The 23562-nt window shown below is 47.2% G+C and overlaps 1 protein-coding gene across 1 annotated transcript in view; it reads right to left on the bottom strand.

Annotated features, from left to right (window-relative positions):
* Positions 1 to 619: 619 nt before the first annotated feature.
* LOC3291680 (protein bowel) overlaps positions 620 to 23562 on the bottom strand; it is a 41924-nt gene continuing 18981 nt past the window's right edge. Inside the window, exon 3 of the mRNA XM_061655871.1 lies at positions 620 to 3382. Coding sequence (XP_061511855.1) covers positions 1891 to 3382 — 1492 coding nt within the window. The 3' untranslated portion in view covers positions 620 to 1890. The remainder of the gene's footprint in view (positions 3383 to 23562) is intronic.

The raw sequence follows: 23562 nt of genomic DNA, 5'->3' as shown, positions 1-23562 counted from the left end.
CGCTTAGGTTTCGCTCATTAAAACGATTTTGTGCTGCTTTTTATCTTTCTTCTGACTTTTTCTTTCTGTTGCTTTGCACTCTGCATCACCTTGCTTCGTTCGCCATGCCACGCTCAAGGTTCAATTTTCGATGGTTGTTATCCAACCGATATCTGCTACACGCGATGGCTTGTGCGAATTGTGCTTTCGTCCGAAAGGATGTGCCCGAACGGCAAAACCCCAAACGGCACACTAGCGATCACCGTCTGGTCTCACGGCATTCACCGGGCTTATTGAGCTAATGATATGGTTGAATTTTGCAATTCTTTCCAGAACTAATTAGACATCACGCAAATGAGTGGAACAGCCGATCGCCTTCTTCAACCCGGTTCGGGTCGATCATCAGCAGATCCTTTCCATCGCCATCATGGGAAGACTCGCTGACCAGCAATCACTCTAATGAAAAGTCCACCCTAATCCATTAGAGGCTCTTTCTTCTTGCGAGACACCGATCCAGGGTGCAGAGCATGCAGCCAAACCAAGCAAACCTACTACTGGAGGCTAAAAGCCATGGGGAGGATAATTTTCTTTCGCCAATGCACATCAGTCGGGCATGAAACGCGTTAATGATCAACACCGATTGTTTGCTTTTTGAAAAATCATTTTTTTACTTTATTTCATTCGCTTCAAGACATTGGAGAAACATACAATAATAATAATAAAAAACACATAATACAATTTATGATAATGATTGTACGATTTGTCGACCCTTTCTAACTGTGAAGCACTTCACCAAGTGCCGTCTAGTGCCGAAAACTATCATCCTAACAAGTTCTAGCGAAAAAAAAGCAACACCGCAGACGAGCTGCAGATGTATCGAATGTTCGAGCGAATCACAAAAAATAACTTACTTGGTAGGAAGTTTTAAGCTAATTCTTACTAACCGACAGGTTCCTGATGTGTATGAGAACTTGCTCTATTTACGCTAATGCTTCACCGTCACAACAACTCTCACACACCAACGAAGCCCGTAAAAAAGAGGGCCCACTGTACACGCCTGTACCCCGAAGCAGGGACATTAGATATGGTTGTGAGAGATGAAGCGTTAAATGCATACTAGAACCGGCAACTGTAATTGAAATCTACACACTACCCCTCACATCGAAGGACAACACACACACCAACATTCACTCATCCGTCAAGGAAGTAGTTTTTTTTATGAACGGTTATTCAGTTTTCTTCTCTTTTGTACCGGTTTCAGATTACAACTTCAACTCGCATACTTACAGCGTAATATATCACTAACAGCTGCCATGTTGGGGCTCAACGCGTTGGCAACGCGATGGATAGTCATAAAAAAGGCACGTCCGTCTACGTGGAGCGTTTGTAAGAATCACTACCGAATCTAGCCTATTTCTCGGAACTGGGTTCTTAAATGCGAAGACTCTCACCTGTACAAAGCTGTTGAAGGAGAAGCTAGATCTTCCGCTAAGCTAACCCGGTTACAGACGTATCGGTTTACAGTATTGTCGAAGAAGCACTTCCTAATGCTACCTATTGCTAGCGCTTATCTCTTACTGGAAGTTAACACCGTGAAGAAAGCGAGTGTTTGCTTTGTTCACTGACCTACCAAGGCTATTTGCTGCAGATCATCAAGTAAAGGCACTGTTGGCATAACCACTCTATCGCTTAGTGTACTACTGTAGAGTCTATTTGTTACAAAAAAAATGGGGGAACTATTTCTTAAACTTCCTATTGCTCTTTTAAACGCATCAGTAAAGGGGGGGAAAGGAGTTCGACACTTGGTGTCGAACGCGTTAGATTCTAACCTAAAAAGGGAGATGTACGCCTCGGAAGCACATTTCTAAAGTCGCAGTTTGTACTGTTGCCGCTCATGCCGCCGGATGTCTACTAGCGACGCATGATGTCCTCTATGCTAAAGCCCGTCTTACGTGGTGGCGGTGGCACTGCCGGTGCTACTACTTGCGGTGTTGCACTCGTGGACGACGAAGAAGCTACTGACGGTGTGGACGAACCTTTTAAAGAGCTGGAAGAGCCAGGTGACGCCATCACTCCCGGATGTGGATGGTGTGGAGAGGCTGCAGCGGAACTGCTACCAGGTCCGCTGCCGGGTCCAACTAACACACTCGGAGCTGGTGCTGGTGGCAGTACGACGGGAAGGTTGGATAGGTTCGCAAGGTTGATCGGTACTGCCATTGAGCTGGGGGCTGGTGGTGGTGGAGGTGGCGGTGGAAGAGCAAGCCCGGGTGGAAGATGAGGTGAAAGCAGCACGGGTGATGCAGATGGGACGGAGGGTGACATCAGTGGCATAGGCTCACGGTGCGGTGAGTCCGGCGGTCCGGAATGTACATCTTCCACAAGATGACTCTTGGGAGGTCCACGACTTCCCGGTGGCATGTGTAAGCTGCGACTCATAATGGGATGCGGCTCTCCATCCGGGCCCATGGCGCGCTTGCGGAGTGGAATGTGACTGAGGAAGCTTCCACCTGCATCCAACATACCACCACCGGAACTGCTTGTGATTGTTGCGGAGGCACGTCCAATCAGTCCCATCTTGTGGTGAAGATCACGCCGAACATGAAGCATCGGTACGAAGACGTCCGTTGCGTGTGATGACGGATGTGGCATCACCATCGGTCCACTGTCGCGCGAGTCTTCTCCATGCCCGGACGGATGCATCGAGCTGGAGTGCTGTGACGATTGAGAAGACATCGACGAGCGACTGCCGTGATCGTACTGGGGACGCATCGTGTACGGACTCTTGGAACCCATCGGACGCTCGTGGTGACACTGAACTACCGGTGTGGGGTCCGGTTCGTGCCCTGCCACACTGATAAGATCGTCTTCCTCTTCATCTTCCTCCTCATCATCCTCCTCGTCGCGAGCGGCACGACGGCGCGCTTCCATCACCGATCGCCGTTCGTCCTCCTCCCGTTCGTCATCGTCCAGCTCGGCCGACACGGGCATATCGAGCGGTGGCGAAACGGAACGATGCCGTCCCGCCGGCGAGTGTACGGGAGAGTCTACCTCCAGCACCGTTTCATCCTCATCCCCGCTCAGCTGATGCCCATCATCGTCCACCCCAACGTCGAGCGCTTCCGACGGGACGTCCCCGACCGTGTGCGTTAGGGCATGGCGCCGCAGGTCGCAGTTCCGGCGGAAGACTTTCCCGCACGAGTTGCACTCGTACGGCTTGTGGTCGGTGTGGGTGAGCAGGTGCGTCTTCAGGTTGGAGCGCTGGTTGAAGCTCCGGTTGCACACGGGACACTTGTGCGGCGATTCCTCCATGTGCAGGATCTTGTGGACGGCGAGGGTGCGCGACTGGCAGAAGCCTTTGCCACATTCGGTGCATTTGAATGGCTTTTCCTTCGAGTGGATGTATCTGCGAAAGAGCGAGAAATGGTACAAACATTAGTACAGGGTTGGGCCGGGTCGGGTTACGAAATCGGGGTCGAAGTCAACGAGTGACCTCGAGACATTTGGGGTATTTTTATTTTTTTGGAGAAACAATTGTCGATTCTGAAGTGATTGTTTGAGCGGCGGCAGACCGTTACGTCTTCCCCTGAAAGGTGATACGGGTTCAAAGAGAAGAAGGAAATGTTTTGGAGCTCTGAGTCATGATGCAAAGGTGCTGAAAAAGTACTTTAAGCTTCAAACTGTTCCAAAGAGAAGTTCATAGCTTCCTAAGTCCTTCCAAACATCAAAATGTAACTTTAACTCTTCCAGTGAAACCATGTATCAGATTGTGATTGTATCTTTATGTCGCCATCATTCATCGATGGTTTGATGCTAATTTCGTTTTCCTTCAAGATCGATCCGTTGTCGCATGTCATTGCCAACTCATCATCCTAGAACCGATCTTGAAAGGAAGATATCTCCCATGGAAAGCTCCCTCCTATGACCATGATATACGGGCCATTTCACCAGCGGGCATATCGAATGATACGATTGTTGCGTCAGGCTTTTCCAGTACGAACCATTTTTGGCTCGGAGTTCCTCTTTCCCCACGGCTTCAGGTTAATTTGCTCCGTACCGTGCAACTTGTTATGGAATATGGAAGTAGCCGTCTTTATCTTGTGTGTGTGTGTTTTCTAGCTACTCTATAACCAAAACCGTATCCAAAGATCCCAAGAACTTCACCGGCTCACGTCAACGGCAGCCATCGGCAGCCCTCTGCCTGAAGATGGCCATCATTGGATGTGTTTTTTTCATGCCGCGCTGTGGTGGTTGTTTGTACTAAATGCTATCGAAACACGAAGCATCACCCCCCACCCCCCCCAACCACCCACAAAATGTTCGCTCGTGTTCCGCTGGAGCTGTAACACGGTTATACCGAGAGCACCAGTTTGTACACAGTCGACTGTGAAAGTGGAAGAAGTCGCCACCGTTGCGGAATGGAAAAACAATCACAAAACCATGAAGGATGGGCTGAGAAAGCTAGGAGGCGGGTTTGCCTTCCTTTTTTATACCCCCACACCCCACTCCGTGTCGTTGTATCATGGCCGGGATTTTCTCGGTACAACCTGGAAGCCAGCAGCGACGGCAACCTCGGAGCGAATCCAATTCGAAAGGATTGATTTCTCGCCGGTGCGATGGGAAGGCAAATGATGGCAAAAAGATTGCATGATACGGTTGACTGGTTGATTGAGATGGGGGGGGGGGCATGATTTAACGAGGAAGCAGAAGGAACGCTTGTTGCCCTTGGTTCGCCTCAAAACACGGGACGTGTGTAGCAGCGTGTTTGAAGTGCATTTGCTTCAACGGGCTCGTCTCTGGCGCTCCATCCTTTTGGCTGGTTCGATCTGATAAGAAAAACCCGCAAGACCACCGACGCATTGGTGGGAGGGGTGATGGTGGTCTTGCATCGAACCGAGAGCGTCCTGCCGCATCGATATTGAATTAATGAATAGCAAATATTGATGCTGGGTTGTGTATTGACTGTTGCTGGTGCGCTTTACTGGCGCGTGGCGTGCGTATCGATTCAGAGCTGCAGTGTAGCGCAGGAACGCTAAAGTGTGGTCTACAATGTTGCAGCTTCGCTTGCAAAACCAGCCTACTGAACAGGCAAACCGATTTATTGGATGTTTTCATTGCGAGACAGAAATAGCTTCCTCTCTGTCTCTCTCTTCGCTAGAAATAATATAGAGAAAATAGAAAAGAAGCACACTGTAGTGGTTGACGCAGTGTGTCCACCAATAAAAAAGGCGAAATCACCACCCCGAAAGTACTTTGATGGTAGTGGCTTGCAGTGTGGTGATTTAGGTAGTCCGCAAGTCAGTGAAATGGCTTAAGCCCATCCAAAATATGCACAATCCCTCCCAGCGTTGAGAGGCTGCCGTTGCCAAAAAGAACTATCCCACCGCCAGAGTTGTGACGGTGGCATAATTTATTGGGTAATTTACGACAGAAGCAGAGACCACCATTGCCATTCCCGGATCCACTTTTCGACAGTTTTACACTTTACCCTTGGTTGTCGGTGGCTCGAGGCTGCTGCTGGTGTTTTTTTCGTTTTTCGTTTTTCGCTTTTCGCCGCGACGTTCCCACAGACACTGGCCCTGTCTCATTAGCCGGAAACTACACCGAGGCCCCGTATATCATGTGCGCGGTTGCAAGCGGATGATTTAGGAATTATGATAATAATGCACACACACACAAACACACCATAATCGGCGTCATCGAGGCCCCGGGGAGGTGGGAAAGAAGGATACTGCCCTGGAATCATCATCTGTCGCCCTGGAGCTTCTTACACGGCACGGAAGGTAATAAAATAAACGTCACACAACTGCTGCACTGCTGCAGTTGTTGCGCCAAGCGCGTAAAGCAGTTGCACGGTAGGACATTACTCTTAGTAGCTTAATTAGCAGTAGCCTTTCGCCTTTCGCTGTTCAGGCCACTCCCGGGTGATGGATCGACTCAGACCACCAACCGACCGAAACGGACAACGTACCAACTGGTGCATCATTAGTGTCGCGTTAACGATTCTAGTCTGGGCTGGGGAGGCAGGAATGAGGAAAAAAAGATTTAAACACACGAACAAACAAATAAAATTCCCATTGCGATGAGTACAACCCCGGTGGTTGTGCGAATTTGTGTCCCCAAAAGGCACCAGAGACCACCCGAGCTGATGCTTGTAGTTACCTTGTTCCAGGAAGTCAGAGCGAAAATTTACATTCAACGGGCTGGGTTTGGTTAGAAATGACATGCTCAGGAATGGTTTTAGAGGCAGGATGCTGAAGGCCACCGTGAACAACACCCAGAGGAGAAGCAATGTTTCGGCGCTATGTAAGCTTCCTGCTGCAAAGAGCCCATTTTGTGCTGCCGAATGCATACATGCAGGCGCTGTGCGCGTTCCAATCGCATCGAGTGCTGCGGTTTTGCGTTTCGTGGTAGAAGAGCTACAACATTGGTAACCGAAACTGACATTCCATCATGGGTAACGAGGGATGAAATTAAGGACGATGGTGGTGGAATTTTGTGACTCGTTTTATATGTGTTTTTGGTATCATTTTAAATCGAATTTCGATCTGATGTTATGAAGGGTCTTTAAAATAAAAAAAATGGGAATTAAATTGCATTTGCACATTCAGTAGCCGAGCACAATTTCAACCAAATTAAGCCTTTTAATTATTTGTGCCAGCCAAAAATGAAAGCTTCGTGGATGATGAATCCTATGAAAATGGGGTTGGAATTATGCATGAGCTTCAAATGGACGGTCCGTGCCTAATTGATGACAGATTATGGTTCAGTTGCTCCCTCTCCGCAATGCTGCACCCGGTACATAGACTTCGCCATTGGAGATCAATTTCCAACTATTCTTAACAAAAATTAGACCCGCCACGGAAAGCAGTTGGGTGAAAAGAGACGTGGAAGCGGAATTTTCTATCGTTAATGCATGTGATGCACGCATGTGAAATTATTTATTGGCTCAGCAAATTTGAATCTGTTTGACCTGAACGCCGATCGCAACAACAGGTTCGTGCCGGTGTTCCCGCACCGTGTACGCACTTCTGGTCGAATGGTCACCGAAATGCAACGCGTGTAGTCGGGCAGCATGTTGGCGCGTGTTTGTGCAGTGCAGCTTCCGGGAAGGTTGCATTTCGTTTTGCCCGGAAAGTGCTGACAGTACCAAAAGCACACGCGTGCATGGGAATGCTGCGGGTCTTTCCAGGATGTTTTGCACATCGAATTGCACCCGTGAACCGGTTTCGGGGGATTAAGGTCGTGAAAGGGTAGTTGTCGGCGCAAGAGACCAGTAGTAGTGGAAGAAAAAGGTGATTAAAGCTATCATAATTAATTATATTTAATCAGTGAGATGTCGTGTGGGTCGGATACTGCTTCTTTCGTTGCGTTGCTTATGTTAATTCTTGTTTTATTTATTCAAGTTCAAAGACGTGCTGCTGCAGTTGCAGTTGACTCACTGCATCTAATAGCATTGCTGTACTGCCCACAGTTACCATGCATCTGAGGAAGCTGTAAATGTAATTAAATACACCATCATTCACAAGATCTCGCTGGGCGAAAAAAAAACGATTTGTTCAGGCAGCACCCGCTGCGTCTGCAAAACGTATTACGCCTTCGATTGCAACAAAGTACTCGAGCCGAGGCGCACTCAACCGCCATGCTCCGAACCCTACCGGAAGGGTAAGAGGGATATTCAATAAGCAGCTTAATCCGGGAATATTAGCATCAACGCTCTCTGCAGCTTCAAGCAGCCAAACGGTACACAATGTAAGCTTCCGCCACTGCAATCGATGCTCAGCGGGGTGGAAAAATATTAATCCGATCAGTGCTCCGTGTACCATCTCCACCGTCTACCACCGCATGGGACAAAATGTGGGATGGTGCAGAAACAAACACAAAAAACATTCACCCGAGTCTTGCGATTAATTGCTTTTTTACTTAAGCGATTCAAAACGGAAGGTTTGATAAGATCGGGCTGGACTGTTGATCACAAACTAGCTGTCACGAGTAGGGAGACGACGTGAAAGCAAAAAGGAAAGAAATCGTTCTCGAGAGCAAAGACGGAAACCAGTTCGAGGGTGTGTGTGTGAGTGTTTGTGTGTGAAGATTGCAAAAGCACACGCAGAAGGGGCTTAAAGGGTGTAGCAGCAAAAACGCACAACCCCTCAAACCACTCGAGAAACTGGTTTCGTTGGCGTGCGCGTTATCTTTATCGACCATCGACCAACGACGATGACGACGAGGACTGAAGAACGGTCGTCGTAACTCCGGAGATGTTTCCCGGAGGCAGATGAGCTTACCAAAGTGTGTGTGTGTGTGTGCACAAGAACGTCGCAGAACGACCGGATGTGCGGGATTGATATTCATGAGCGGTAGAATGTCGCTGCCACAGCGCGGCGAAAGGAAAGGCTTCTGATAAGGAAAAGTTGATCGAGCTATTGATGCTCTAAATTAATTTCCTGCAAACCGGTGACGCCTGAAGGTAGACAATTAGTGGAGAGGACAACAAATGAAGTGGAGCATGCCTCAAGAGCTGTATCATTTTATTCGAATGATGATATCTCTTTGAATGAACAAACGCTTGAATGTCAATTCAGATCGAAATAAACGCTGAATCTGATTATTTAAAATAGTTTGTGATTTTTCACCTTGACAGTAATAGGTTTAAAATTTCAATTTTAAACTCTACCGCTATCAAAATAAGCGTTCCAATGCTTACACCGCTCGACATTGCGGAGGTGATTGGGGAAGTGATCAAAATTTCACCGAAAACTGTGGCTCACTATCGATCGGCAGCATCGATTCGCGCTGTAAGCTGATTAACTGCGACTCATAATGTCTCCTGTGCGTTGCGATGGAGAGCAGCCATGGCCATGACCGGGAACGCCATAAAACCAACGCCCGAACCAACACTGCCGATACTTTAGCATCATCAAACCATACCGATGGAGGGTGAGATGGGGTTAAAAAAACGAAACAAAATCAACCATCGGCGGACGAAGTGACGAGCAGCTTAAGCTACAATTTTCCACTTCCGAGTGTAAAAAAACAGCAGCACAGGGAGGAAAAAGGATTATATTTTATATGCTTCACTCGTAAATCGAATTTTCAACTACGCGGAGAAAAGTGCGAAAATTCGTCGCTTTTCAGCCCAGGATGTACTGACTCAGTGCGTTGGCGCAGTTATAAAAAGGCTTTTTAGAGCGACTGAGAGTGTGTGTGGAAGTACATTTTAAAAAGTGCCTCATCTGAGACTTTGTAACAAACGACCGTAAAACGCGCTGCTGCGAGAGTGTGTTCGTCATTCAAAAATACCGTTTTTGCTACACTCTGAGGTCAGCAAGGATGCGCATGGAGCACATGGAGCTCGCACACAACAAAAAATCCCCGAGCTACGGGTAGCTTATGTGACACTTTTTGGAGGGTGGTGGTAAGTGAGTAGCTTTTCGTGTCTTTTTGTGAGGGTCATAAAATAGTGGGAAAAAAACGCACACACACACACAAATACTCCACTGTCCACACGGCTCAGTGCGTCACTGATTTATGTTTGGCAATTGAAATCATCTGCAAACAGTTTCAGCCACACAAACGAACATTTCCCGACCGGTTGGTTTATTTTGGGATGGATTCCGCCCGGCTTGGGCGGTGAAAAAAGCGCACACAGAAACACACGAGCGCGCGCGATGAAAATAATGGTTTGAGAATTGAATATTAATTGATTTTTCGTATCCTTTCCCGCTGCGGCCAAGCGTATACAGGTTGATGCTTGAGCAAACGAACGGTAAGGTACTTCCCCACTCGCCGTTCGGTTCGTCAATATTGGTCCATGTTCAACAGCAACTCCACTCCGATCTCGCTCCCATTCACTCTTCAAGCTTTGGATGCACCTCAACAATGCATCTCAGTTTCGGAGCGGTTCGGAATTGGTTTTTTGCCCGCCCAGCTTGAGAATCGAAGCTCGAATATCTGGGTATTGTTTTTACCCAGTCGCCTTGAACCTATCCATCTGTGTCTTTGAGCTGCGGAGAATTATTTAACACACTCCAGCCAGGGAGAGCTCCCTTAAACCATTCCGCCACTTGATGGATGTACTCGGACGTACTCGAACGCTTCGCACGCTGGACGCGCTGTTTGCTTTAACGATGACAAGACGAAGTCCCGGCGAAGATTAAAGCGTCAGCACCGACAAGTTCAAACATTACGCCACACATCACCGGTGGAGCGGTGTACATCTTCGGAGGAGGTCTTTTGAACCTCCGCGCTGGACAGGTTCGGTTTTGCGGAGTGGTAGAAACAAACACACGTATCCTCTGATGCTGTGGGGAACTCCACCAAAACGGTTTCCTTTCTGACAAGGGGATGTCTCTAAATGGGCACACACACGCCGAAATTGGTGATACGGTCAGAAGAATGTAACCAACGTGTCACACTGCTCAACCGCCCCACCGTCCGATTGGAACCATTAAAAACGTTTAGCATTTTTTGTCACTTCTGCTTTTTTTTTAAACCCGCGCGCGGCAATAAATAGCTTTATAAGATTGCCCCGAAAAAGCTCCTCACCATCAGATAGGTGATGGTGGAATAGCAAAAAAAAAAGCAAAAAACCGCACAGGCAAGGGTCCCATCATATCAGTTTGCTATCGGATCAATTCGATCGGTTGCGTCAAGCGGTATTGGTCAAGCGCTGGAAGCTTCATTAATCTACCATCTGCCAATCTGGAGCTAGGCTGGCTCTAATAGCCCTCAGAGCTGAACTCACACCCCAAAAAGCGAAAAAAAAACGAGACCAAAATAAATAATCGAACCGTTTAAGCTCCGTCCCACCAAGTCCAAAACAGGCATAGGAGAACGCACCAATGAGCCACCCGAAGCCTCATTTGCACACCATTCGATTCGCCGCCATTTGCCCGAACGGTGGACTGCCAATATCTGCCGACATCTTTCGCGGCTGGTAATTAGCATAATTAGGCGATACGAGCCGCTGGCAGGCTATATTTTATATCAAACCGTACGCTGTCTGCCTAACTTTGTGTTTTTTTTCTGTTGCTTCGTTTATGGTGGGTTGACCATTTCCTTACGATCGCTTCGTTTGGCGTTGGTCTGAGGTCACAATGCTGCTAATGGGATGTTGGATTGCAATCGCCTAAGTGCATTGAGCCTGGTAAAGTGGCAGACTTTTATTTGATAGATATTTCACACGCCCGTGTCACCGTAATTCGCACCCGCAGAAGCGTCAAAGTAATACAATTCTTACATCTGCCAGGCGCTATGTAAAGAGAGTTTCCAATTATAACTGAGATGTAAAATTTAGTATCCATATAAAGTCGTGCGGATGTGTTTTGCACACTTTCAAGAACACTGCCGCCAGAGGATCTCCAAAGAGAGGATTGACCCGTGTCGGAGAATGATTTACGAACGTGATCCGCTCCTTCGATCGTGGTGCGGTTTATGATGGCGGGCTCGAGCGCGTTTGTTGATGTATAATCATCTAGGATCAATCCGTTTAGGATCCGCTGTCTCAAGGACAGTCTGACATTGGCGTTTAAGGAAAGGGTGAACAGTAAAAAATGAAGAAAAAAAAATCCCACAGCATAACCACAGAACCGCACGAGACCCGAAACGATTTTTTAATGGAGGGTGAATTCGTCTAAAATTATGTCTACAGTTTCGGTTCACACGCGACGATAACCGCACCGGGCGACGGGCGTCGGGATAACTCCCAAGCTATAAAAGATGCATTTGAGTGTACGTCTCACAACAGCAACAACAACAAAAAGAAGCATAACTGGAAGGTTTCTTTGCCCAATTCAGGTTTGATTGCATTTTGCGGTTTCGCTAGGGCGGTCGTTACGGTTGGAAGAGCCTGAGGACTGGGTGAGTGAATGATTTTATGTCGCTTAGACGTAGCCGTACGGGATCAAAACTTTGATGAAGTTTTGTCGGGCAAAATATATTTTATTACTCTTCCGATAAGCGATAAATTTTATCGACCGGAGGCTTAAGTTGGAAGACTGCATGAAGCCTACAGCGCTGCGACCCGTTTCGCAGACTTCCAGCAGGTATCTTCGAGGAAACTGTTTTACTGCTGATTGGTTTCGCTAAAAATGGAGACTGACAACGATGAAGAGGATTCTATTGGAGTGGATAGTTACAAGCAGTGGGTTTGTTTTTGGAGGTGCTGTCTACCATTTCCAACGCCACAAAGAACACCTGCCACAGATTGGTCCACGACTCTGCTCCGAACGCACAGCACAATTACTCACAATCAGCGCTGTAACGCAAAGTGTGAACTGTTGAGAATTGGTAATTGATTTCTAATGAGCTCGCGTTGTCTAGCGTTACCACCTAGGGCCTAGGAATGTGGCCACAGTGTGAACAACAACGGGCAAAAAACGGGCTCTCTCAGCTAATGGATGCTAACCCCACTAAGCAAGCCCACAGACAGCTCTCCGGCACTGATTCTGTGGCCGATTTTTTGACCTCGATCGATCTCGCGCCTGCGGAAGACAAATGGTTGGTGCCTTCAGCTCAGGCAACCGTCGCAACAATGAGTTCAGGCATAGCAAGTACACAAGGCACCACGCACACTCACACTCACATGTAAAACGTTGGGGCTAGGTTTTGGATTGGTCGTAATTACGCGGGCATTTCGTACGTGTACGTGAAAGGCTGGCTCGGGGAGACATTGGCGTGGTCCAATTTTCTTCCAAAACCACAGGCATAGACACAAGGAACTGGATGGAGCGGGTTGTAGCGGGTTGAAATTTTGAAATTAATCACCACCGGCCGAGCGGGACTGGAGGGATGAAAATCTCAGAATACACCTTGAACGCACCTTTTTTTTCGTTATCCCAAGGAAGGCGTTTTTTGAGCTCCCCTTTTGTTGTTTGCAATATTTTATTTCTCGGCGCAAATGTTGCGCTCATGCGAGGAGAATGTGCGTGGTAAAACAGGGAATACATTCTTCCGTCTGTATGTGTCTTGTGGGTCTCGAACGTTCAGCGCGAACGAAAAAAAGGCCTCTAATCATTAGGTGCATGAAATTATTCATTACCATCATCGAAATGACGCATTCCAGAGGAAGGCTTGAGAGGTTAAAATTTTTCATAACATTTCTTCGTTGTTGTTTGGGGCTTTGTGGCACAGAGCGCAGGTAATTGTTGGTCCGAAAGTGCTCTGCAAGAGAGAAGTCACCATTTCGCGTTCCGGTGTGCATAATTATCCTCTCCACAGGATATTGTGTGTGTGTGTGTGGCTGCACGGACGATTGATGATCGGTGCTGCGGTCTGGTACGATTGATGTGCAATTCCACAAAGAATGATGAACGACGACGATGAAGGCGACGTCCAAACCAGCTTGTTGCACACCCGCAGGCATTATGCAATTTTGCCGATGCACACACACACAGCCATTCGTCCGTGGTTTTATCTCAGATTTTGTGCTCTTTATTTTGCCCTCTCCCATCGAGGCACCGTGGCCGTGTCGAGATGTTGAGCGATTGATTCGACAACAGTGATCAGCATTCATCAAACCACAGCACATTTTTTGCCATTGCTGCTCCATCGAGGATGAGGTCAACCGCTTGATATTGACCAGTGGTTGGACATTTTTTGCCGTTTGTTGCTGTTGTAGCAGATATTCCCATTAATGGGACATAATTTCAAGCGTGACATTAATCGACAGAATCAAGTGGCATCGATTGAACCGGAGCTGGAATTACAAGCAAGTGCAAAAGTATATGCAACCGGTAGAGCCACTGAAGTGCCTTGAAATAAGTAAAAAGTCATATTTTTCGGACCTCGACAATGGTCATGTTCACCGTTAATGGACGCTAATGATATGGACAAGACATGGCATCAATTTTTGCACCAAACACACCGTGCACCGCACTATCAACCCGTGGAGCCCCGTGGTAGGGGGGAGGCTTGTGCTCAGGTTGTGCTCTGATATCAATTAGCGCATCACTTACAGCGAGACGCGTCCACGCTGCGACGCTCTATATCAGCGCTGGACGATCTTGTTGGCTGGCGTCATTTATTAGCTTGGTCGGTATCTCAAAAAGAAAAGGAAATGAATCCAACCGCACGCACACACACTCTCAGGTTCCATTCCATCCATCTGTCACTGTCACCGTTCTGCACCGTCCTGCCGTTTAGGGGGAGCCGGTTTGCGGTCCGGTTTTCGGGAACGGTTTGATAAATGATTGGAACATCCCGAAAGCTCATTCTCATGCTTCGCTCATTCTTTGGACAATGGAGGCGAGATCATGCGAGCGTGTGTACCGCTCGATCAACCAAAAATGAAATGTCCTGCTCTTAAGGATCTCATTTGAAAGGCGACATCGAAAGCTCATCTCCAGCTGCTGATTAAACATGCCAGAGGTAATCGAGCGGAATTGCGCCGGACACCTAGGGCGCGGTCACGGTAGCTGATTGAGGTGCTACAATGTAACAAGAGAGAGAGCGTGTGTGTGTGTGTGGGAAAATAAAAATGGTAGCCCAGGCAAGGTGACGGTTTGGGCCAGTTTGAACGACTTCTGAACACAAGTCGGTTCCCGCGAGCGCGTGGTGGTAATGATGGACGGGAATTGGATGCATTAATCAATGACACGATCGGGCGACTTTCATCGGACGACATCATGGTCGCTAATGGAACGAGTTTTTTCCTCTGTATTTCCATCCTCTTATTTCTTGCCAGCGGCTTCAATTTTAGCCTGCAACCATTGAATGCAACTCGATCGATTGCGAGCGCAGGCAAATCGAATATCGATCGACAGGGCCCCGTTATTACGCAAAGTGTCTGAGGCTTTGAGCCTTCGATAATTATAATTCTCACCAGCCCCGACAAACGAACGAGCTTCAATGGGAAGCGGGGAGATTTATAGCCTGCATCGTTGGCGACATAATGATAAGATTGCACACTTGTGGGGGCACGATTATGAGCGGGCCCGTTCGGTGTGTCATGCAGCGGAATGACAGCAAACGGAACACAAGTGGACCAAGAAGGAGCAAGTGGTTAAAGAAAAATTGCACCGGGGAGGAGTGGAGTGCAACAAAAACACCCCTGGATGGATAAAATAATTATCATCACCGCTGGACCGCGAGTGATTCGCCACCATAAATCAAATGTGCAACGTTTCGCTTGCCTTTTTGTTCTCGGTGCACCGTGGTGGAGAAACTTCCGCTCAGTATGCAATCGATCGTTCAGTTTTTTTTTCTGCAGCGGCGCTCTCTTTTTTTGCAGGTCCAAGGTGTAATGCAGCGTTACTTTGTCGTTCCCTCTTTTTTTGTTGGTTGGAGAGCAATGGAACGCCCCAATGTGCAGAAGATTCTGTCGAGGCGGCAGAAGAGAAGCCACAAGTGCTATTCTTATGACCGGGATTCATTGCCTGCCACGCCATTTGTCATGCCAGGCATTGTGTGGTGTGGAAGTGCACTAACATCGAATAGTGTGTCATTTGTTTCGTGTTGAATTGGACATTGTAGCGAAGGTTGGTTGAGCTATTAATGGAGTAAGAAGTGAATACATCTCCCATTCATAGTCTCCAAGGTTGAGTCTTCAATCCCTTAATGGCATTCCAAAATCTCGCATCCAGCGTGACAAAGGTATTGGACTGCCTCAAAACCTCAAACATTAAACAACGCCTGACACACACACACACATATAGCACAGTCGAGCGTTGTATAATGAGCAAAAAGACAAACGAAACACACTCCACAGCCGTTTCACAGCCTCTTCAGCACGATGGACGATGGACCGGTTGTAGAATTTCATTCAAGAATGTCACACTCAAAACGTACCGCCCGGGCCATTACCGATTCTTGCCTTGGACTGGAGAGGTGAAAAGTAAGCTGGAAACAGGAAACGAATCCATCCATCCATTTGCCCACTTGGCGTTTCCTGTATGTATAGGTGTGTGTTTTTTATCACCATCCACCATGGCAGGACTCTAGGGCGGCTCGGAATGTGTTAAATATAGCAACATAACACTAATTAATGTTATTTCTCTTTAATGTTGCCCCATGTAGCGCGGCGAGCGTTTTTTTTTCTCGGATTAAGCCACTCAAGTCTGAAACCTGGTGCTCGGAGCGCCCTCTAGGGAGACAGTGGTGGGAATAACAAAAAAAAAAAAAAAACAAAACCTGTCATACGACCGATCGTTCGCCACTAAAGTGTACAAGTTGATGAAGGATTGTCCCCCTCCGGGTGGACGTATATGGGACACTTATTCCGAAAGTGTACGTTTTTTGTTGCTTTTGTGCCGCCCAACGAAACATCCATACACTTTTGGGTGATTATTTTATCGCCATTTTGAAATCAGCGTTTGCTTATTTTTTCTGTTTGCTCTTTCTTCTGCGACTCTTCTTTTGGAAAGCAAAAAAAACGCGTTTCCAACCATCGCTCCTGTGGCAGGCGACCGATGATGGCGAATGAATAAATTATTCAAATCGAACGATTCATCCGTCCAGCTTCCAGCGAGTGTCTTGCGGTACACGCTCACCGTCTTCAGGCACGATCGATCGAGCCCAAACATTGCCAAGGGCTGTGTGTGGTGGAGAGAAAAAAAAACTCTCTTGTTCCTGTAAGTTAGGACCATCGGCCCCAAGTGCCTGGCGAAGGAGAAAAGGCAGTTGCGTTTGTTGGAATGAGAAGCTATTAAAAATTCGTTTCTTACCAGCACTTTCCTTCCTGCCGTCTTCAACCACTCCCCACACCGACCAAGCGAAACCTATGCAAATCAAATGAGTTGAAGACTCCAGCGATACCTTTTTTTGTGCTGTAGCTTTGCTCTCACGTGAAGGCTTTCTTGTATGTTGGGTCCTCCACTCCGTACGAGAGCACTCCCCGCGCAAAGCCTCAGAAGGGAAAGGTAGTACCAGACAACTTGAAGACTCCCTCGATCTCGATCTCCCGATGGTCGATGGTGGTAGCTCTCGTAACTTTGTCATCGGCACCGCCTGGCAGAAAACGGGCAAAAGAGTCCGGCTGAAGAGCCGAAGGTCTCCGCCGTCTTATCGAGTGGCGAACTAAACCGCTCACGGACCGTTTATGTTATTGTTTTCTAATGATCTATTGAATTTTAATGGGCAAAACCTTCACCCCGCGGAAGGAGCGTTATCTCCCGTAGCCCGTTATTCCTTCAGCGCACCATATTTCCAAGTGTTGAAAGTGGCGCGTTTAGGAAAACAATAAGAAAAGGGGAGCACCAAACTAAAGAGCGCAGGCAACGATTGTGGCGAAGTTTTGAACCACATTTGGACACACGTCAAGCAGTTAAGGGAGTGAGAAATTTGCAAAAAAACGAGTTGCAAAATAAGTCAGTCATCACGCACCGTGCCAAATGCGTCTGATGCCAATTGCCAGGCAGAGAACTTCACAAAACGCAGACACCGAACCGAAAGGACCGCCACAACCATTCACAGGGATGTGGGGAAAAAAACGCCATCAAGGCATTTCCTCCGGGTTCGCCGAGTGTTGCACACTTCTGGAAACAGACTTTTAAAAACAGCTCACAGCTCTTCATCGCAACGGCAGCGGCGAAAGGATGGAATAAAATTTGCATCCGTAAGAGCTCGATTAAGCGATACACGCCCCAGCCCAAACCGCCCTGCGCGAATGGAATGTGCTTCACAAGGATTGCAGGGAGCAGTAGTTCCCAGGCAGCAGCTGTAGGGGTTTGAACCGCACCAGCGGCTTACAGCGTCCTATTTTGTTTGTGTGTGTTCATTCTTCCATCGACAAAACACACACGTGTACTTTTGCTTCTCCGTGTGGTATGTAAACAGCTCTCGAAAGCGAAGCGCAAAGTAGGAACAAATAAACCTGCACTCAGGGACTCCATTAGCCCTTTTTTCCAGAAGGTTGTTATGCACGCGATGCTTACAAGGGATGTAAGCTTTCTTTCCTGCGAAGTGGAGAGGAGGCACTTTCCACGGCAACCTTGGAAACCGAACAGCGGAGGGATGCATGAAGCAAGCCAAGAGCTCGAGAACAGATTTATATTACTTTAACTGATTAAAGTCCGTTCTGTTCTGCTGATAAACGATTACGGAGCAGAAGTTCCTGCTTTCCAAAAACTGGGGAAAAAGTACAATCTCATCCGGACCCGGACTAACACCGTGTAACGTGATACAGTCTTAGAGTGTACGAATTCACACCATCAAGAACGAACCACCGCAGCAACTGCGACTTTGCGGTGTGCTCCAAAAATGGATCGACTCCATTAGCAGTGCAGTGCTTCATCACTCACACCAAAACGGTCGGGTTCGGAACTGGTTGTGGAGCAGGCGAGAGGCCTACTTGAGTTATAATTTTTATCCAACGGCAAACCTTCAAATTGCCAGTAACTCCAGGACCAGCCACTCTGTGTTGCACTGGATGCTGGCGAAATATCACACCATCACACGAGGCGAGGGCGAGTAGCAGGCACTCTTATCGCAGCGCAGGAATCAATAATCAGACGAGGACGAGGTGACGTTCGGGGAAGATGCATTGCGGTTTTGCTCCATCCGAAGAATTGCGGCAACATCGGGCGGGTTGGGAAAGGTTTCTTTTCCGATTCTGAAGATGCTGGTGGCCCTGGCTCTGGATACGTTACGTGTACCTTCTTTCTTGGTGTGTTCTCAGTTTCACGTCCCCACAGTCGGAACAAGTTTTGCGCTTGCTTTCCAAGAGGACCTTGGGGCATCGTACACGGTACACGGGATACACGGTGTATAATTATAAAAGAATTCAATGTAATTATTTCCCTCCCCACCCAACTCCGACACAAACGAAACACGCTCCACGTGCGCTGCGGAGGTTGAGTTATCGTACGTGAGCCGTTTACGTTAGTGGACAACCGTTTCTGGGGGCCGTCGCCGGCGTCGACCAAGCGCTACAGTAAGTCGGTAGGTTCCTTTTCGGTCGTTCCTTGGGTAGGTTTCGTTCATCCGTCTTTCATTTAATAGTTTTGGGGAGTTTTTAAAACTTTTCAGTTGGTTCGATTTGTTCCATCGCTGTGCTGTGCGGTGTCTCACATTGTCTCCCAACCCCAGCACAGTTTTGCACACGGAGAGCAAGGAAATTGGCAAGGAAATCGGTTACGGTGTCCGAGACCAAACACAAAACACACAAGAACTGCAGCAGCAAACAATCAGCAAAGTGCAGCACTGGCTGGAATCAAATTGCAAAAGTTCCCTTCTGCTTTGCTCGGTCTTGTTTCATTCTTTGGCCCCCTTTTTTGCGGTTGTGAGTGTGTGTGTGTGTGTGTGTCTACGTTCACAAACTCACTCACACGAGCAGTTTTTAGAGAAGCCACAGCCGTTTTAGGAGAAATGTTTGGGTGTGAGTCTGCTGGTGAGCCGGAAAGCAGAGCAACTTTTTCATCCCCACTTTTTTGGAGCAAATTTCAAACCAAATCCACTGACTGGAATCAACAGATTACGGCTCAGGAAAGCCAATTTGGGTGCCCAAAGTTCGATTACATTTTAGAAACTAGCATCACACCCAAAGAGGGTCTGTTCCGGGCAGACCAGAATGGGCTGCAAAGAATTAATCAAGCGTTAAAAACAATTGCCCAGTTTTGGAAGGTTTGCTTTCTTTCCGTTTTTTACTGACATCCCAAAAGACCTCACCTCGTTTACTGGAAGAAAAACCGACTACCCGTTAAAATCTAAGCTAGTTGAAAAACTCCCACACAAGAACGGACCCGCCCTGTCAGGTGCATGTTAACTCTCGTAGCACAAAACTCAAAACCTACATATGCTTTCGGTGCTGACAAGGGTGAACCTATTGCTTCCCTTTACCGGAAAAGCGTCCCAATAACTAGGTATACCGAGCAGGCACCCTTCGCTTACGATCACCCTTCCCCTTGGACCAGCTATCTTTCAGCGGGTGCAGCAAAACAGTTTACTTTTAGCCATACTCAAATTAATGTTTTGCTAGATGTTTTACATGCAATTCGGGGAAGAGTTTTCCTCAGCGACGTGCCGTGTCTGGTTGCAGTTTCCGGCAGTTTGCAGCCAGGACCAAGTAGCAGGACAAGTTTGCATAGTTCACTCCATAAAAACGGGGTGCATGTACAGGACGAGCGATGGGAGCAGCAAAACTTTGCTTCTGTGCAGTGAAAACTAACACGCCCTTGGCTCTTGGCTGTGGCATTCTTGTTCGGTCAAGAGTTACTTTGAGCACGGTACGGTCGCCGGGGGATGTGGGACTTTCTTTTTGGAGCCTTTTTGCTAGCACATACATGCTGTTATCGTTGATTGAATATCATCACGGGTGAAAACTATTTTTATTTGGAATATTGAGTGAAGTAAATATTCTGCGAAAAAGTGATACATTGCCCGAAGGTGATGAATATTAAATGCAATATGCTTTGCACTGGGTTGTTGATTTATTCATATGCTGATAGAAAAAGTTGATCTGTGTTGGGGAGGAATAAAAAAGTGTTGTTTAGCTCTGTTTGTGAATCAGCTTGCATTGCTCTTGGTGACTTTAAGTAATGGGAAATTTATTCACTTTGTAAACGCCTGTTGTTATGCAATCTATATCAAATTCACACTAAAAAGCAGCTTCGTACAAACTATTAGTTAATTGTTGCATTCAAAAGAACCTTTCAAAAGATTCTTTTTCACATAATTTGCTAAAAAAAAGAACTTTCCTCAAAGAAAAAGGGCCCAAGCTAAACATGACCCCAAAAATTGGCAATTATCTCTCCACACGCACCGCATAAACCATGCCTCTCGGTAAAATATTGAGACACTTTTAATGCTTAATTGAATGCGATATTTCATGTTTTAATTAACGGAACTTAATACCACCACCGCCTTTCCCCCTGTCAAAGACAGGTCCTCCCGAAAGTCACGACGAAACGCATAATGGTAAGTTTTATTTCAAAGTAATTAATTGCCCAAGACACACACACTGGCAACAGACAGAGCCAAGCCGGCTCCTGATAGAATCGTCGTCGATTGTTCTTCCCCGAAACAGAAAAACAGCAACAACAAGGCCACTATATAATTTACTCTCACTTCTTGCGTATATCCTGCGTACAGAGAGGATCCTGTATCGTGGCAAGTGAGTAGAACAAAAACACTCTGGGCTGACTTTACAAAAAAAAAAAAAAAACGGAGGTGCGATTTTCGATTCCCGTTCACTTGGCGGCGTCTGTTGGCCGCTTCCTTCCTTCGGGCGGTAAACGCTTGATAAATTAACTCCGATAAGAGCAGTGCAGTGCCTCGCTACACCATGCAACATGCAGCACGCCAGTGCATGCTGGTGCAATAAAGCTGCTTTTTTTTGGGGGATGATGGTGGTGAGTTGTTGCTTTTTTCTCTCTCTTTGGTTGTGTATGCTAAACTCAAACGCATCCTGCACCGGACGTGATGGTGTCGTCATTGGTTTTTTTTTTGCTCGCTTTACGCTCTCCTCGCTCGCGTTTGCCTCCCTGGGGCGACTGCCCATTTGCATATTAATGAGCAGGCAGGATGTAGTGTGTGGATCCTGCGAGGAGGATATCCCGTTGCAAAACTCAATTAAAGTCAGCGCTGGGATGAAAGTCGAAAATGAGGCGAAATTGCTAAAAGTTTCCAAAGTGGCTTCAAAAAAACTCAACCCTCCCAATGCAATGTTTCACTTTGAACTCACAAACACACTTATGTGCATGGTGCAACTCAGTTGAATAGGTGTATTTTTCGGTGCATGTTTTGGGCAACATTAATTGGCAACACTTAATGCAATGTTGACGTGCATGGAACATAGTAAATGGGTTTGATAATGAGCGACGGTTTCAATTAAATGCCGGCAACTGTTCCTGCTCCTACGGCTGCTTCGCTTATGACACGATTACACCATGTTCTTCTTTGCCTCGCTACTCAGAACGGAACAGCATTCGAGCAAAGTGTGAATTAAATTAGGATTAAGGTACGAGATAATTCAAATCCACCGCCCCTTTTATTCACTGTAAAAATAGCACTTTATTCCTTTTTTTTCCAAACCTCAATCAGCCTTGAATGTATTTTCCTTCCCACAATCGATCTCAACCAACCGGAACCCGGGCACTCCGGCCCGGGAAACGGAAATGGAGCGAAATTATTGCAAAATCGATCGTTACACCATTGCACACACAGAAAGACTCACAAACACCCTTCCATTGCCAGTTCTATTCCTGCCCGGAACGTGAGAAGAATATCCATCGCGTCCCGATCGCGTCCAGTTTCGTGCAATCGTAAAAGGGGGGAAACAAACGGGCAAGCAGGAATGGAACAATTGCAAACCATCAAAACCGGAACGGAAGAGCCGGACCATCGTGCCGAACAGAAATGCAACCGTAACCACCTGTTGTTACGCTAATTTTTGTGTTTCCACTCCTTCGGCGGAGCACTTCCACCGGAAGATAAGGATCGGGACGTGATCGGTGATGGGTTGGCAGCGCCATTTTACGAACACACACCACAAAAAAAGAAGGAAGAAAAGCAAACCAGTCCAACCGAGCCACAATTTATTCCATGTTTTATTTTTGCACTCTTTTTCGATCAATTTAGTATCTCTTCTTTGGCTGTTCTTGTTCTGTTTTTTTTTTGTGGAAGCAAGATGCACTTAAATTGCTTGTGTGTGTGTCTGTGTGTACATAAACGCTCCGTTAATTACAGAAGCGCAATGAGAGCCTTTTTTTGTTCGATTCCTTCTTCTTGAACGGGTTTTCCCACTCCTCGCACGCCCTAACGCGTTTAATTTCAACACAATTGCAACCGTTTCGCTTGCTTTTGTTTGCTTCCGCACTTCCGGTGCATGCTGCAATTGAGGTTTTGTCTCGCTTTTCTTCTCCCCCCATAGGCTACCAATGTTTGTGGCCAATGTTTATTCTGGTTGGCGTTTATGCTTGCTTTCCACATACGAAATGGTGTTCCCGCATTCGTACGTACGCTGGGACTAGTAATTGTGCAAATATTTATCTGTTAGAGTGCAATGTTCCCAAGATGGTAGAAAATGGGATTGGTTTCTGGTTGTATTAATTGCTTTGCTAAAGAAAAAGGAGCTTTAAAATGCGCTTGCAATAAGCTACCGGCATGGGCAAGCTTGAATAATTAGCAATTATTATAATGTAAGATCAACAACAACAGCACCGATCTACAAGCGGGAAACCTATTATTGCAAACGCTTCCAGCGCTATAAATCACAACCCTATCGTTCGTGACCGCAACCGTCCCAAAAACGCATGCTACCTTTAACATGATGTTTTCCGTGTTTCCCGACACAAACTCTAACCACAGCCTGGGGCCCCGACCCGAACCAAATTGGCACGCAATCTGGCGTACAATTAAAACCACGAACCCGCACAGACGGCCCCGTTTTCGCTCAATTTGCGTTTGCGTGCGAACCACACACGTACGTCACCTCCTGTCACCCTGCTGGGGGTTGGAGGTAAAACGATGAGTTACAGAAACGCAAATCACAGTGACATTTACACGAGCAAGCACACGCAAGTCGCCGGGTCGGGCCGCTGCCGGAACAATTGCCAGCGAAGCCGCTCGGTCTAGGCACGCGATTTAGACAAGACGCCCCTGGTTGGCCGTTTTGGCGTGAGAAAGCTTCCCAACAAGGGCCCTCCATTTTTG

Source organism: Anopheles gambiae, chromosome 3 (genome assembly GCF_943734735.2).
Source record: "Anopheles gambiae chromosome 3, idAnoGambNW_F1_1, whole genome shotgun sequence".
Classification (NCBI taxonomy): Eukaryota; Metazoa; Arthropoda; class Insecta; order Diptera; family Culicidae; genus Anopheles; species Anopheles gambiae.
Note: the sequence above shows the minus strand (reverse complement) of the source record. Positions and strands in the feature narration are given on the sequence as shown.